At 45.4% G+C, this 17,885-nt stretch overlaps 1 protein-coding gene across 4 annotated transcripts in view; it reads right to left on the bottom strand.

Annotated features, from left to right (window-relative positions):
• LOC122552310 (intercellular adhesion molecule 4-like) overlaps positions 1 to 17,885 on the bottom strand; it is a 118,103-nt gene that overhangs the window by 19,635 nt on the left and 80,583 nt on the right. The window contains exon 1 of one of the 4 annotated variants that reach the window (XM_043695044.2): positions 4,416 to 4,600. The exons of 2 other annotated variants lie outside the window; for them this stretch is intronic. In XM_043695044.2, the coding sequence (XP_043550979.1) occupies positions 4,416 to 4,482 (67 nt within the window). In that variant the 5' untranslated portion in view covers positions 4,483 to 4,600. Of the gene's footprint in view, positions 1 to 4,209; positions 4,323 to 4,415; positions 4,601 to 17,885 lie in introns of those variants that run through there. One more of the 4 variants, XM_043695045.2, reaches the window with a different exon arrangement.

Here is a 17,885-nt window from a genome sequence, read left to right as displayed (position 1 = left end):
TAAAATGCATATCCTCACACTTTCCCACACTATTCCATCTGCCACTTCTTTGCCCATTCTCCTAGCCTGTCCAAGTACTTCTGCAGCCTCCCTGCTTCCTTAATATTACCTCCCCGCCAAGTGAAAGTGAGGACTGCAGATGCTGGAGATTAGAGTCAAGAGTGTAGTGCTGGAAAGGCACAGCAGGTCAGGCAGCATCCAAAGAGCAGAGAATCGACGTTTCGGGCAAAAGCCCTTCAGCAGGAATGAGCACAGCAGGTCAGGCAGCATCCGAGCTGCAGGAGAGTCAATGTTTCAGGCAAAAGCCCTTCCTGATGAAGGGCTTTTGTCCGAAACATCGACTCTTCTGCTCCTTAGATGCTGCCTGACCTGCTGTGTTTTTCCAGCACTATGCTCTCGACTACCTCTCCTGCCACCTATCTTTGTGTCATCTCAAACTTAGCAACAATGCCCTCAGTTCCATCGTCCAGATCATTAATGTCTAATGTGAATAGCTGTCCCAACACAGAATCTGCGGAACTCCACTGGTCACTGGATGCCATCCTGAAAAAGAGCCCTTCCTCCCCTTCTGCCAGTCAGACAATCCTCTGTTCATGCCAGTAACTTGCTGCAACACCATGATTTCTTATCTTGTTTTACAGACTCCTGTGCAGCGCCCTGTCAAAGGCCTTTTGGAAATCCAGATAGATCAGGTCCCCTCGCTTGCCTTTGTCTAACTTGCCCGTTACCTCCTCTAAAAATTCTAACAAATTTGTCAGGCCTGACCTCTCCTTGACGAAGCTATGCTGACTCAGTCCTACTTGACCATGCACTCTCAAGCACTTTGCAACTCATCCTTAATAATGGACTCTAAAACCTTATCAGTCAGGCAACATCTGAGGATCTCTTCGGATGCTGCCTTGACTGGCTGTGCTTTTCCAGCACAACACTCTCTGACTCTAATCTCCAGCATCTGTAGTCCTCACTTTCTCCTTCTAAAACCTTACCAATAACTGAGGTCAGGCTATCCAGCTTATAGATTCTGTCTTCTGCCTCCCTCCCTTATTAAACAGGGGGTGTTACATTTGAACCTTCCAGACTCCAGTGATTCCTGAAAGCTCACCACCAATGCCTCCAGCTATCTCCTTCAGAACTGGTCTGAGTTATTTATCCACCTTCATACCTTTCGGCTTCCCTAGCACCTTCTCCTTCGTGATGGCTATTACACTTCTCTTCCCCCTCACGTCCTTGTTTTGGGTCCAGTGACCCTTCTTCAGAACTGATTGCAGCATGTCTCTCCTGTTCACTCATCCTAAAAATAAGAAAGGTTTCTGCTTCATGATTTCCACATAGTGATTAGTTGGCATGATCTCTCTGATTGGCATTACTATGGAGAATGTACCAGGGAACTGCTTTGATTAATTAAAACACCAATGGTGCCTTCTCCTGCAGAGGCCTGGGCCCTATATATATTTGAATATTGAGTTTCTAGCAAGTATAAGGGAAGCACTTTATGAACCAAACTGATAATAGTGGGTGCAGTCAACTTTCCCAATGTTACAAGACTCGTAACAGAATGTGTAATGTTCAAGATGGATCTACAATTGAATAGCACTTGCTGAACAATCCCATGTGCATTGAGAATTCCTATAATAACCAGTTTAAAATTAACAGTTGAGTTCATAGTGTCATTCACTTAAACCCACTACAAGCTACATCTATTCATCCACAGGGACCTGTATTCTGCAGGAAATAGAAAACTTCCCTTCAATACTGCACCTTTTTTTATATTAACCTTAATATAACAAATATCAGTAATAACTCCCTTGTGAATTATCCATCACAACACATCAAAGATTCATAGAATCACAACAGTGTCCCCATCGAGTCCACAATGACCCTCTGAAGAGCATCCCCCCCCCCCCCCCGCCCCCAACCCTATCCCTGCATTTCCCTAGGCTAATCCACCTAATCTGCACACTATGGTCAATTTTCTGTGCACTGTGGGAGGAAACTGGAGCACCCAGAGGAAACCCACGCAGACATGGGGAGAATGTACAAACTCCATGCAGACAAATTACCCGAGGGGGGAATCAAACATGGGTCCCTGGTGCTGTGAGGTAGCAGCACTAACCACTGAGCCACCATGCTTCCCTACTTGCTAACTAACCCACAACGTTTTCTCACACATCAGAAAACTGCAGACTGAATACATAGTGGGAAACTTTTCAACTCTTTCTTGTGTCTTTAGGCATCCATCTCAGAGATAGATGGCTGTGATATTTTTAAGTTCACAGCTTGATTCTGTCAGGAGCACAGCATTCCAAAGGACTAAGTTAAAAATCACACAACACCAGGTTATAGTCCAACAGGTTTATTTGGAAGCACTAGCTTTCGGAGCGACGCTCCTTCATCAGGTGATTGTGGAGAATAAGATTGTAAGACAGAATTTATAGCAAAAGTTTACAGTGTGATGTAACTGAAATATTATATTGAAAAAGACCTGGATTGTTTGTTCAAAAACTGCATGAATCCGTCTAAGATTCTGTAAATCTGTTTTTTAGATTAGAATCAGTCTGACCATTGTGGCACAGACAGCCTCACACAGGGAGCTAACACCCTCAATACATTATCTGGGCCGGCATGACACTGTTGTTAAAATTCACTTGAGAATGTAACTTTTAAAAAAAAAATGTGATTTACGTATGAAAGAACTGGAACCAACATGTTCATTCTAAAAGATGAGAGACTTAACAAACAATCCAGGTCTTTTTCAATATAATATTTCAGTTACATCACACTGTAAACTTTTGCTATAAATTCTGTATCTTACAATCTTATTCTCCACAATCACCTGATGAAGGAGCATCGCTCCGAAAGCTAGTGCTTCCAAATAAACCTGTTGTACTATAACCTGGTGTTGGCTGATTTTTAATTTTGTACACCCCAGTCCACCACCAGTGTGTCTAAATCATTCCAAAGGACTGGCATTCTTTTACCTACACAATGTATTTGTCTGAGTTTAGCTGAACCCGGCCTTCCCAGTTCTCTCTATAGATTTCTGTTGTTGATGGCTGTATCTTTTCATCGACATCATAGAGGTCAGCTATGCACTGGCTCCCTTACATTCTCTGTAAATCTTACCTATTATCTGTTGGAATGTATCCTGGTTCACTGCAAGGCTATCACATGAATAGGGAATGAACAAATGCTGTCAACAGAAAATATTCCTTTTTAAACTTCATGTTCTAATAGCATTTAATCCATCAAATTTGCTAAAAACTTTGACCGTATCAATGCTGGCATGGTCTCATGCATCAATAGATTTGTTGCTGGTTCAATGTGATGTGAAACTCAAATTCTTCAGAGTACCCAGGCATCCCATACAAACACTCTGGGCCAAAGTTACTACACAAAAGAAGAAAAACAAAGCTATGTCTTTGACAATTTAGAAAGATCTTAAGACAGATAGTAAAGTTTCAATCACTATCCTTTAGAGGTACTCAGTCTCAGAGAAATATTACGCCTAGCTCAACTCTTTCATTTCTTACTTTACTGACTTCTCAGTTCTCCTTCCTGGATTGCTGGGACCTTTTTACCACTTAAATCAGAATGCTGACATGAACCTATTTCAATCCTAATGCCCTAAACCTCTTTTCAATTCTAACAACTTGAAGACCCATCAACTCACAAACTTCAGTTGGGTTGATTGCTTCTCCTGATCTGAAAACCAGTTCTTCCGCTGGGAGTAAATTGTTCTCCTGAACTGAACTCCCAACACTTAGGAAGGAAACTCCAATCAGCCCTAAACGCAGTAGTACAAACATTTCGTTCATTAAGATCGCAGATAGCAGATATTCTACTAGACAGTTAACTGACTGAGTAAAAAGGATCTGCCTTCACAGAAATCACATCGCTAGTTCCCTGTTCTAACCACCATCTGACCTCCTAATACAGTGGTTACTGCACAGAATTGAACACTACATTGCCTCTAATTGTAAAAAAAATCACATTCCACTTTAACTCACACTAAAGAAAGACTGGGCCAGGCTACTGAAAATCCATGTAGCTCCGGCTGTATTTTCTTTTCTGATTGGACCTTTTCCCTGTTCAAGTGTATGTCGAACTGCCTTCTATGTGAGCTCCTTGAAACACCATTCTCTTTCAGACACGGAAATACACACTGATCATCCTCGTCAACTCTCACTGCTCCATCATTAATGTACTCACTTTCCCTCAGAACCATCCCTGCCCTCCTGGGTGTAAGGCTCTGTCTGTGACACAGAGGGAGGAGGGATAAGGGGAATCTTCCATCTTCACCCCCCACTCCCCCGAGAGCGGGCTCAGGGTTGGAGCCGGGACATTATAACAACAACCCGAGGCGCTACCCGGCTCCAGCCTCAGCAAATAGGGAGATTAAAAATATTTATAATTACCTGTCCCGGTAAAAGCCAGGAAAAAGAGGTAACCTCCTGCAAAGCGCGGAGACAGTTGGAAATCCATCGCTAAATGGTCCCGAGCAGCAGCCAGTCCTAGGAGAAAGCTGGGTACTGCTGGCTCTATGCGGAAACTGGACCTTTCCAAGCTTCTGCAGGGCAGTAAATGGGCCAACAGACTGCATTGTTTTACTGAGTTTTCATCAACTTTCTAATAGCGTTTCCGATTTTTTTCCACAGAGAGTTCTGGCAACTTGGCTAAACTGACGTCAACATGTTATTTTAACCTTTCTGTTTCTCTGGATACAGATGAATCCGTTAAAATTATCTCGATCTTTACTCGAAGGCATTTAACATTGAAAGTAAAATTCTGCGGAAAACCGTGTTAAATAGCGAACACTGCTCTGAATAATACATGTTGGAATCATAGGTTTCAGGAATGGCATGATTGGCAGACACATGTCTGGGTTCTCACTGGTACCCTTTCACAAATACCACTCTGTTTCTTTGGCAGAGAGACCATCTTACAGAGGTATGTAATCTGTAACAAATGAATAAAACATGGAAAGAAAAACATTTAAATTGACAACAGGAGACTAAATGCTGCTGCTGAGCTCCATCACATCTGCTACCTTTGTCAGTCTGGGTGATAGATGTTGGGTGTTTGGAAGGTTTGGAATAAATATTTTGGGAAAAGATCTGTGCTGACTCCACAGCATATTCTATTGTTTTATCTGCTAATTGGGAAAATGGAGATTGGATTTTTCTAATTGCCCAGAGACAAAAGTGACAATGTGAAGTTTGAATGTGAAGTTTTCTTTCTCAGAATGAGATAATGTTGAATGTAGAAACATGTTTGCATTTACACCTGATGAAGGTATGACAGTATCCAGCTTTTCTTAGCTGCTGCTCTTTATCAACTGTGGTCTATCTCAGCGACCTTCCCATTCACTCTCACTTCACCAGTACCTTCCTCCTTGGTATAGACAGATGCAAAGTACTGATTTTGTACCACAGCCAGGCCCTCTGCTTCCATATATTAATTACCATTTTGGTCCTTAATTGTTTCTACTTTTCATCAACTTTCTAACTGCATATCCATTTTTTTTCCATATTTACACAGACATTGTGTAATTATAATGCCTTTTTTAGACAGAGACAAGTCCATTAAAAATATCTCGAACTTAACTTGAAGGCATTTAACTTTGACAGTAAAGTTCTAATAGGGTGGCACAGTGGCTCAGTGGTTAGCACTGCTGCCTCACAGTGCCAGGGATCTGAGTTCAACTCCAACCTCAGGCGGCTGTGCGTGTAGAGTTTGCATGTTCTCCCTGTATCTGCATAGGTTTCCTCCGGGTGCTCCGGTTTCCTCCCACAGTCCAAAGATGTGCAGGTTAGAGTGGATTGGCCATGCTAAATTGCCTGTAGTGTTAAGTACATTAGTCAGGGATAAATGTAGGGGAATTGGTCTGGGTGGGTTATTCTTCAGAAGGTCAGTGTGGATTTGTTGGGCCGAAGGGCTTGTTTCCATACTGTAGGGAATCTAAATGTAAAACCATGTTAATAGCAAATCTTGCTAAATTATGTTTTACTATTTACAAACCTACAGAAGACTTTTGCATTTCTTCATATCTTAACTGCCAATCTCCTGTTATTGTCTCTCTTTGCTTCTCTTATTTCTTATTTCACTTCATTTCTGATTTATTTGTATTCTACCTTTCTGCTAAAAACCTGATCAGTTGTTCCATTTTCCCATTGTTCCATTTCAATCTGGCCTGCCAATCTTTCAAGTCATTCAGGTAATAAGTTCCTTGCAAAGGTAACTGGAGCTTAAAGTGGCAGAGGTCCAGGAGCCACAGAGTGGTGGAAAATGCAGTGAATGTTGTTGAATATTGTGTCATTTAGATAATTTAAAGCTGAACAGTTTTATTTCATGTATTGCACTTGCGTTTTCTCAACTGAATGTTCATACTGTGAATTGTTGGAGTTGCAGTGACAGAATTAGAAACAAACCTTCAAATGTTTAGCTTGACTTCATCAGACTACAGGAAGTACATTGAGGATGCTTTTTTTTTTGTACATAGAAATGTGTGTCAAGTTTTTTTGTAGAAAAAGCACTTATTGTTAACTTATTCCTGTTATCCTTAAATACTGTACTTAGAGTCATAAAGATGTACAGCATAGAAACAGATCCTTCGGTCCAACCCGTCCATGCGGCCAGATATCCCAACCCAACCTAGTCCCACCTGCCAGCACCCGGCCCATATCCCTCCAAATCCTTCCTATTCATATACCCATCCAAATGCCTTTTACATGTTGCAATTGTACCAGCCTCCATCACTTCCTCTGGCAGCTCATTCCATACACGTACCACTCTCTGCGTGAAAAAGTTGCCTCTTAGGTCTCTTTTATATCTTTTCCCTCTCACCCTAAACCTATGCCCTCCTGTTCTGGACTGCCCGATCCCAGGGAAAATACTTTGTCTATTTACCCTATCCATGGCCCTCATGATTTTGGTAAAGGATATCATTACAGCTGTACTGTCTAGGAAATTAATGTTTCTCTTGTGTATTTTAAATGTAGTAGGTGTGATCATTGTTGCGGATATTAATGAATTCTTCTAATTCTGCTTCTGTACAAGTTCAAATACCTGCTAGACCGACACAAATTCAGAAGGTGTTATTACTGATCTATTTTATAGAGATACAGTCATAGAGATGTACAGCATGGAATCAGACCCTTTGGCCTGACTCATCCATGCTAACCAGATATCCCAATCCAATCTAGTCCCATTTGCCAGCATTTGGCCCATCTCCCTCCAAATGCTTCCTATTGTACCAGCCTCCACCACTTCCTCTGGCAGCTCATTCCATATGCGCCCCACCTTCTATGTGAAAAAGCTGCCCCTTAGGTCCCTTTTATATCTTTCCTCTCTCACCCTAATCCTATGCCCTCTAGTTCTGGACTCCCCCAACCCACGGAAAAGACCTTGTCTATTTATCCTATCCATGCTCCTCATGATTTTATAAACCTCTATAAGGTCACCCCTCAGCCTCTGATGCTCCAGGAAAAACAGCCCTAGCCTATAGAGCATCTCCCTATAGCTCAAACTCTACAACCCTGGCAACATCCTTGTAAATCTTTTCTGAATCCTTTCAAGTTTCACAACATCTTTCCGATTGGAAGGAAACTAGAACTGAATGCAATATTCCAAAAGTGGCCTAACCAATGTCCTGTACAGCTGCAATATGACCTCCCAACTTCTGTACTCAATACTCTGACCAATAAAGGAAAGCATACCAATCACCTTCTTCACTATTCTATCTACCTGCAACTCCCCTTTCAAGGAACATTGAACCTGCACTCCAAGGTCTTGTTGTTCAACAACACTCCCCAGGACCTTACCATTAAGTGTATAAATCTGCTCTGATTTGCTTTTCCAAAATGCAGCACCTCACATTAATATAAATTAAATTCCATCTGCTATTCCTTTGTTATCAAATAAAAAAGCTTGTGAGGATGAAAATGTAGCTCCTGAAATTTACAATGTAACCTTCAAGAAAATATCAAGGGAATATATTCCGAGTCTTCATCATATGGTTGGGATCCTGAAATCTATTGATCCTGCAATCTGTTTGCAACTTTGGTATTAACTTCCAATTACGTATCTGCTGCACTAGCACAGAAACCATCTATTTCCAGTTCCATGACATTGCTCTGAGTCTGCTGATTGCTGGTCTCCTGCCCTCTTTACTTGCTGCAGCCGGCACCTTGTTTGTGGCTGCCACTAAACTCACTGCTGCTTCATTCACAAACTGCTTCTCTCCCACAATCACTCCTGTCCCAACTTATTGGCTCCCGAAGCTTTTATCCAAAACCTTGAACTCACACCAAGTTTCATTTCCAATCACCTGTGCTCACTAACCTACAATCACTTCCAGTTAAGCAATGCCCCAATTTTAGATTCCTCATCCTTGTTTACAAATACATTCATAGACTCACCTCCTCCCTATTAATCTCCTTTAATGCTCCAAAGTATCTACACTCCAATGCTGAACTCTCAAACAGCAGTGCTTTTACATGGTCAAGCCCAACGCTCTGAAATTCCCTCCCAATCTCTCCACCTTGTCATCTCGTTACCTCCCTCACTTCCTCCTTGAAGACATGCCTTAAAACCTACTTCTTTATCAAGCTTTTGATGATCTGTCCTGATAACCATGTTTCTCTGTCTACAGAGGCTGCCAGATCTGCAAAGTTTCTGCTGCATTTTTTTTATATCTAATGTCTGCTTATGTCACTCAGTGTTAACATTTTTAAAAATCCTCTTGTTAAGTATCATGTGAGGTTTTCTATGTGAAAAGCACAATATGAGTGAATGTTGTTTCAATTAATTAAATGAAGAGTCTTTGAACCAGACCAGATTCTCTAAAGACTGAATTAATTCTCTTGCAGATGTGATCCATATTTTAAGATCAAAGAGAACACGATCACACTTTGATCATGTCCCTATCCTGCACACACTGATGAGTAGCTCATCCTGTGACATAGAATATTGCAATGTCCTTAAACTCTGGAATATTGATTCATCTATTTAATTGCTCACTGGGAGGAAAAAACATTTGAAGCTGAAAGATTGACATTTCCACAGAAACAAGCTGCTTCCTAAGGATTATTATGGGCTGCAGCTGCAATTCCAAGAGATCACAGAAGTGTCTCAGAGGTGGCATGGTACATTTCCATAGAAGCACTAACTGGTTGGAACAAGAATAATATCTACAAATGACCATTTCCTGTACAGAATTTTCCGTGTTGTTAACAGCAGTGTTTTCTTGCTCTCTCTCTCTCTCCCCCGCACAAACGACTCAACTTACCAGTTCTAAGTTTAGATAAATGAAACTGGGGCTGATCTCAATGAGAAACGAAGGTTGAAACATGATGTGTTGCAATTTTTACAAAAAAGCTGAAGAAAATAGCGATGTAAGTGGTAGGGTGGTGTCAGTGTGAAAACAAACTGTGAAACCCTGACCAATGCACATAAATAGTCATAGAATCATAGAGTCATAGAGATGTACAGCATGGAAACAGACCCTTCGGTCCAACCCGTCCATGCCGACCAGATATCCCAATCTAGTCCCACCTGCCAGCACCTTGCCCATTTCCCTCCAAACCCTTCCTATTCATATACCCATCCAAATGCCTCTTAAATGTTGCAATTGTACCAGCCTCCACCACTTCCTCTGCCAGCTCATTCCATACATGTACCACCCTCTCCATGAAAAAGTTGCCCCTTAGGTCTCTTTTATATCTTTCCCCTCTCACCCTAAACCTATGCCCTCTAGTTCTGGACTCCCTGATCAAGGGAAATGACTTTGTCTATTTATCCTAATAGCTTTGAAAAGATTCTACAGATTCCTCTGTTCAAAGTGCAAATACCATATACAGAGGAACCTCGATTATCCCAATATCAATTATCCGAATATCAGATTATCTGAAGGGGATCTCAAGGTCCTGATAGAAACATTACATCAAAGAGCTGTTTCAACCCTGATTGCATCTTTTGTTTACAGGTACAGTGACTAAAAACGAACTCAGCTCACTGAAATGCTGCCGAGAACAGTCCTGGACAGTCCAGGTACCGTCTCTGAATAACTGACCTTCCACCCTCTCTCTCTGCCCCAACTCCCTGGAGTTCTACACAGGGGTGACCCCTAAACCCCCCTTCCCCAGATAATCTCTCCAACATTGTCCTGTACAGGGCAGAGGTGGAACCTGTCAAAAAGTTGTGTGTGCATGTGCATGTGTGCGTGTGTGTAGTCTGACTTTTGGTGTATAGTCCGGCTGCCCTGGGGGAGGTCAGCTGGGAAGGCAGGGCTGCAGATGGGGGTGGAATGGTGGGTGGGATGGAAGGAGGGGTGGGGTTGGGGCTGCAGGGTTGGGGGTGGGCGGGAGGCGGGGTGTGAGTAAATGGGGGTGATGTTGGACGGGGTTGAGGGTTGGGGTGGGAGCAGACGGGGGGGGGGGCAGATGGTGTTATGGAGAGTGGTGGGGCAGGCAGGCGGTTGGGACGGGCTGGGAGTGGGGGACTCGCACGCGGTGTGCTTTTGTCTCGTCTCCTAAACGGGGAGCACACTTCACAGAAAACTCCGAGCCCCAGAGGAAATCAATTAACTGAATAATCAATTATCTGAACAAAATAGTGCTCGCCCATCTCATTCAGATAATCGAGGTTCCTCTATATACTCGAGTAATAGTTGAATTTTGTTTAGACTGCTATTTAAGGTTAAATTTATGGGGTCGACTATTATGGGGTCGAAATTCATGCCTGTCAACATTCATACTGTACCATTAGCAGAAGTCCAAATGAATAAAAAACAAAAACAACAAATTATGGTAATTACTGGATAAACACAACTGGAGTGTTTTTCTGACTGGAGGCCGGTGCCACAAGGATCAGTGCAGGGTCCACTACTTTTCATCATTTATATAAATGACTTGGATGTGAGCATAAGAGGTACAGTTAGTAAGTTTGCAGATGACACCAAAATTGGAGGTGTAGTGGACAGCAAAGAGGGTTACCTCAGATTACAACAGGATCTTGACCAGATGGGCCAATGGGCTGAGAAGTGGCAGATGGAGTTTAATTCAGATAAATGTGAGGTGCTGCATTTTGGGAAAGCAAATCTTAGCAGGACTTATACACTTAATGGTAAGGTCCTAGGGAGTGTTGCTGAACAAAGAGACCTTGGAGTGCAGGTTCATAGCTCCTTGAAACTGGAGTCGCAGGTTGATAGGCTACTGACGAAGGCATTTGGTATGCTTTCCTTTATTGGTCAGAGTATTGAGTACAGGAGTTGGGAGGTCATGTTGTGGCTGTACAGGACATTGGTTAGGCTATTGTTGGAATATTGCATGCAATTCTGGTCTCCTTCCTATCGGAAAGATGTTGTGAAACTTGAAAGGGTTCAGAAACGATTTACAAGGATGTTGCCAGGGTTGGAGGATTTGAGCTATAGGGAAAGGTTGAATAGGCTGGGGCTATTTTCCCTGCAGCGCTGAAGGCTGTGGGGTGACTTTACAGAGTTTTACAAAATCATGAGGGGCATGGATAGGATAAATAGACAAAGTCTTTTCCCTGGGCTGGGGAGTCCAAAACTAGAGGGCATAAGTTTAGGGTGAGAGGGGAAGGATATAAAAGGGACCTAAGAGGCAACTTTTTCATGCAGAGGGTGGTACTGTATGGAATGAGTTGCCAGAGGAAGTGGTGAAGGCTGGTACAATTGCAACCTTTAAAAGGCATTTGGATGGACATATGATTAGGAAGGGTTTGGAGGGATATGAGCCAAGTGCTGGCAGGTGGGACTAGATTGGGTTGGGATATCTGGCCGGCATGGATGAATTGGACCGAAGGGTCTGTTTCTGTGCTGTACATTTCTATGACTCTAAAGAACTATTTATGATGCATGGCATCCAGATGGACCAGGGATGAGGCTTGGGATAGACTTGTTCACTCTCACATGAACTGATGACCTCCATCGGTGAATATTTGATGCCTGGGAGATAGCCAGTTGACATCAGTGGTTACCGATGAGATTGCATACTGCCAGAAAGCACTATTCCCAAGTCCATCATTCCAGACATTGTGTTCAGGGACAATAGCCCCTCATTCTCAGCAGATTGTGCAACTTTGGAACTCTTTGCCTCAGAAGCAGTGGAGTGGGATCATTAAATACTTGTAAAGTTGAAAATCACACAACACCAAGTTGTGGTGTGTTCAACAGGTTCATTTGGAAGCACTAGCTTTTGGAGCGCTGCTCCTTCATCAGGTGGTTGTGAAGCAGGATCATAAGACACAGGATTTTTTGCAAAAGATTACAGTGTCATGCAGCTGAAATGATATATTGAACAGACCTGGATTGCTGTTAAGTCTTTCGTCTTTTAGAATGGGTTGCGGGTTTTGGTTCATTGATACGTAAATCCCAGAACTACTTTTACATCACATTCTTGAGATAACTTAAGGTTTTTATAATACAAGGGTGACATCTCAGCTCAGACAGAGCATTAAAGATGGGAGGTTAGAATCTATATGATCCCAGTCTTGAGTCAGACTGGTTCTATTTCCAAAGTGGAATTTATGAAATATTACATGGATTGACTGCCTGCAGATGGTGCACTTTTTGAGCAAAGTAGAATATATCTGCAAATATAATTCTACAAATGGAAATTCACCCCATAGACTTATACGTGTGTGTGCATGAGAGAGAGAGAGTGTGTGTGAGTGTCTGCATGTGAGTGTGTGTACATATGAGTATAGGTCCGCGTGAGAGACTGTGTGTTTGGATGTATGTATGTTTGGTAAAGTGTGTGTGTGACTGTTATGGAGTATAACCCTGTGAGAGGGTGTGAGAGTGGGAGTGAGTGCTGCACTCCCTTAGCACTGACCCTCCGACAGTGCGGCACTCCTTCAGCACTGCTCATCCGACAGTGCGGCAATCCCTCATCACAAACCCTTCAACAGTCCTGCACTCCCTCAGCACTGACCCTCTGACAGTGCGGCACTCCATCAGTACTCTCCCTCTGACAGTGTAGCACTCCCTCAGCACTGACCCTCTGACAGTGCGGCACTCCATCAGTACTCTCCCTCCGACAGTGTAGCACTCCCTCAACACTGACCCTCCGACAGTACGGCACTCCCTTAGCACTGACCCTCCGATAGTGCGGCACTCCTTCAGCACTGACCCTCCGACAGTGCAGCGCACCCTCAGCACTGACCCTCCGACAGTACGGCACTCCCTCAGCACTGACCCTCTGACAGTGCCCACTCCCTCAGCACTGACCCTCTGACAGTGCGGCACTCCTTCAGCAATGACCCTCCGACAGTGCGGCATTCCCTCAGCAGTGACACTCTGAGAGTGCAGCACTCCCTTAGCACTGACCCTCTGACAGTGCGGCACTCCCTCAGTAATGACCCTCCGACAGTACGGAACTCCTTCAGCACTGACCCTCCGACAGTGCAGCGCACCCTCAGCAGTGACCCTCCGACAGTGCGGCACTCCCTCAACACTGACCCTCCGACAGTGCGCCAATCCCTCAGCACTGATCTTCATACAGTGCCCACTCCCTCAGTACTGACTGTTTAACAGTGCACCACTCCCTCAGCACTGACCATCCGACAGTGCGGCACTCCCTCAGTACTGACCTTCCGACAGTGCAGCAATCCCTCAGCACTGACCCTCCGACAGTGCGGTGCTCCCTCAGTACTGACCCTCCGACAGTGCGGCGCTCCCTCAGTAATGACCTTCCAACAGTGCGGCACTCACTCAGTATTGACCCTCCAACAGTGCGTCACTCCCTCAGCACTGACCCTCTGACAGTGCAGCACTCCCTCAGCATTGACCTTTGGACAGTGCGTCACTCCCTCAGCACTGACCCTCCGACAGTGCAGCACTCCCTCAGCATTGACCTTTGGACAGTGCGTCACTCCCTCAGCACAGACCCTCTGACAGTGCGGCACTCTCTCAGTACTAACCCTCAGACAGTGCGGCACTCCCTCAGCATTGACCCTTCAACTATACGGCGCTCCCTCAGTACTGACCTTCTGACAGTACGGCACTCCCTCAGCACTGAGCCCCTGAGAGTACACCACCCCCTCAGCACTGACCCTCCGACAGTGCACCACTCCCTCAGCACTGACCCTCCGACAGTGCAGCACTCTCTCAGTACTAACCCTCAGACAGTGGGGCACTCCCTCAGCATTGACCCTTCAACTATACGGCGCTCCCTCAGTACTGACCTTCTGACAGTACGGCACTCCCTCAGCACTGAGCCCCTGAGAGTACACCACCCCCTCAGCACTGACCCTCCGACAGTGCAACACTCCCTCAGCACTGACCCTCCAACACTGTGGCATTCCTGCAGTGCAGCATTCCCTCAGCACTGACCCTCCAACAGTGCGGCACTCCCTCAGCACTGACCTTCCGACAGTGTGGAACTCCCTCAGCACAGACGCTCTGACAGTGCGGCACTCCCTCAGCACTGACCCTCTGACAGTGCGGCACTCCCTCAGCACAGACCCTCCAACAATGTGGAACTCCCTCAGCACTGACCTTCCGACAGTGTGGCACACCCTCAGCACTGACCCTCTGACAGTGCGGCACTCCCTCAGCACAGACCCTCCGACAGTGCGGCACTCCCTCAGCACAGACCCTCCGACAGTGCGGCACTCCCTCAGCACTGTCCCTCCGACAGTGCGGCACTCCCTCAGCACTGACCCTCCGACAGTGCGTCACTCCCTCAGCACTGACCCTCCGACAGTGCGTCACTCCCTCAGCACTGACCCTCTGACAGTGCGGTGCTCCCTCAGCACTGACCCTCTGACAGTGCGGCACTCCCTCAGCAGTGACACTCTGAGAGTGCGGCACTCCCTTAGCACTGACCCTCTGACAGTGCGGTACTCCCTCAGTAATGACCATCCGACAGTGCGGCACTCCTTCAGCACTGACCCTCCGACAGTGCGTCACTCCCTCAGCACTGACCCTCTGACAGTGCGTCACTCCCTCAGCACTGACCCTCTGACAGTGCGGCGCTCCCTCAGCACTGACCCTCTGACAGTGCGGCACTCCTTCAGCAATGACCCTCCGACAGTGCGGCATTCCCTCAGCAGTGACACTCTGAGAGTGCGGCACTCCCTTAGCACTGACCCTCCGACAGTGCGGCACTCCCTCAGTAATGACCATCCGACAGTGCGGCACTCACTCAGTATTGACCCTCCAACAGTGCGTCACTCCCTCAGCACTGACCCTCCGACAGTGCGGCGCTACCAGAGCACTGACTTTCTAACAGTGCACCAATCCCTCAGCACTGATCTTCATACAGTGCCCACTCCCTCAGCACTGACCCTCCGACAGTGCGGCACTCCCTCAGTACTGACCTTCCGACAGTGCAGCAATCCCTCAGCACTGACCCTCCGACAGTGCGGTGCTCCCTCAGTACTGACCCTCCGACAGTGCGGCGCTCCCTCAGTAATGACCTTCCAACAGTGCGGCACTCACTCAGTATTGACCCTCCAACAGTGCGTCACTCCCTCAGCACTGACCCTCTGACAGTGCAGCACTCCCTCAGCATTGACCTTTGGACAGTGCGTCACTCCCTCAGCACTGACCCTCTGACAGTGCAGCACTCCCTCAGCACTGACCCTCTGACAGTGCGGCACTCCCTCAGCATTGACCTTTGGACAGTGTGGCACCACCACAGCACTGACTCTCTAACAGTGTGCCAATCCCTCAGCACTGACCCTCCAACAGTGCGGTGCTCCCTCAGTACTGACCCTCCGACAGTGCGGCGCTCCCTCAGTACTGACCCTCCGACAGTGCGGCGCTCCCTCAGTAATGACCTTCCAACAGTGCGGCACTCACTCAGTATTGACCCTCCAACAGTGCGTCACTCCCTCAGCACTGACCCTCTGACAGTGCAGCACTCCCTCAGCATTGACCCTCCGACAGTGCTGCACTCCCTCAGCACTGACCCTCTGACAGTGCGGCACTCCCTCAGCACAGACCCTCCGACAGTGCGGCACTCCCTCAGCACAGACCCTCTGACAGTGCGGCACTCCCTCAGCACAGACCCTCTGACAGTGCGGCACTCCCTCAGTACTGCCCAAGAGTGTCGGCTTGGATATTCTGCTCAGCATCCGGAGTGGATCTCTTATCAGGCTGGACAGGTTGCTGGGTTGCTGGGTTGCTGATGTGACAGTAGTGAATTGTGTGTTGAATTTGGTGAATTTTTGTTGAATTTTCTTCTGGTGAAACCCAAATAAAAAAGTTGTTGCAAGTTTGTGTGTGATCCTGATGTAGGTCAAGAGTCAGTTTTGTAAAGTGAAGCTCAGTGTTTTAAATGAGCTTGTTGTGAACTCTAGAAATATGAGAAACAGGATGATGTTTTGGCAAAAGAAGATGGCTGCGCATTTTAGACTTACATGTATGTAAATGAATGGACAGCTGAGCTGGGCAGTGTGGCAGTAAACGTGAATATTTTAATCCGAACCGGATATTTAAGGGTGTTAGTCTTTGGAAGATAGGAAAGTACAAGAACAAAGAAGATTAGCCTATTTTCTAAGGGCTGGATTTATCTTTAAGATGTTTATTTTACCTTGGGGAATAGATTGTGAGAAATGACTGTGCACCACGGGCATGTTGAAACAAACAATTCCTTGGGAACTGTTTCTGCAAAAGTAGTTATGTTTCATCATTTCCAAGATCCTCCAGAAAAGGAAGGTCCAATGTCACTCTCTGATTATGCAACAGTTTGTTTTTGGCAGTTAAGTGTTATTGGCAAAGCAGTGACTGATAATAATTCATTCCATAAAAACAATTATATTATTTGGAGTTGGAGGAAAACACGAAAACAGCCGTGTTTGATTTTAATATGTATTCATTAATATGGAGTATTATGTTCAGTTTTGGTCACCTTGCTATAGGAAGGATGTCATTAAACTGGAACGAGTGCAGAAGAAATTTACAAGGGCGTTGCCAGGACTTAACAATCTGAGTAATATGGCGAGACTGGACAAGCGAAGACATTTTTGTTTAGAGCGTAGAAGACTGAGGGGGGATCATATAGAAGTGTATAAGATTATGAGAGGCATGGATTGGGTGATTGCATTCAGTCCTTTTCCCAGGGTTGGGGAATTGAGGACTAGAGGGCATCAGTTTAAGGTTAGGGGGGGAGAAAATAAAAGGGAACCTGAGGGGCAACTGTTTTACACAGAGGGTGGTATGCATATGGAATGAGCTGCCAGTGGAAATGGTTGAGGCAGGTACACTTAAAAGGCATTTGGACAAATACATGGATGAGAAAGGTTTAGAAGGATATGGGCCAAGTTCAGGGAAATGGGGTTAGCGTGGATGGACATTTTGGTTGGCATTGAGCAGTTCGGGCCAAAGGGCCAGTCTCCATGCTGGGGGACTCTATGACTCTATGTATTCAATTCAGACTGAAACTTAAGCCTGCAATTAACTTTCTTTTCTCATGGGATGTGGGCATCACTGGACAAGCGGGTGTTTGTTCTTTGAGCTGATTGGCTCTCAGATATTTCAGAGGGCAGTTGATTGATAACCACATTGTTGTGGGTTTGAAGTCACGTGTAGGCCACAGCAGATTAGGATGGTGGATTTTCTTCCCTAAAGGACATTAATGAACCACATAGTTGTGTTTTAATTCCAATTTGATTGAATTCAAATGTTACCAGCTGCCACAATGGGATTTGAAACTATTTCTCCAGTGATTTCGCCTGGGGTACGGAATTCCCAATTCAGTAACATCAAACACCACTCAGTACACCTAGGACTTTCACCATGATCTCTGTCTTGAGACTGACAACTAATTGAGTTCTCAGTCATTAACTCAAAGAAATTGTACAACAAATTTCAACTTTAAGACTTTTACTGTAACAAATAAACTAAAATTAACCCCAAT

This window comes from Chiloscyllium plagiosum, unplaced genomic scaffold (genome assembly GCF_037043375.1).
Source record: "Chiloscyllium plagiosum isolate Xiang-an unplaced genomic scaffold, Cpla_swu_hap1 HiC_scaffold_45, whole genome shotgun sequence".
Taxonomy (NCBI): Eukaryota; Metazoa; Chordata; class Chondrichthyes; order Orectolobiformes; family Hemiscylliidae; genus Chiloscyllium; species Chiloscyllium plagiosum.
The sequence above is the reverse complement of the archived record's forward strand: the minus strand, read 5'-3'. Positions and strand labels throughout refer to the sequence as shown.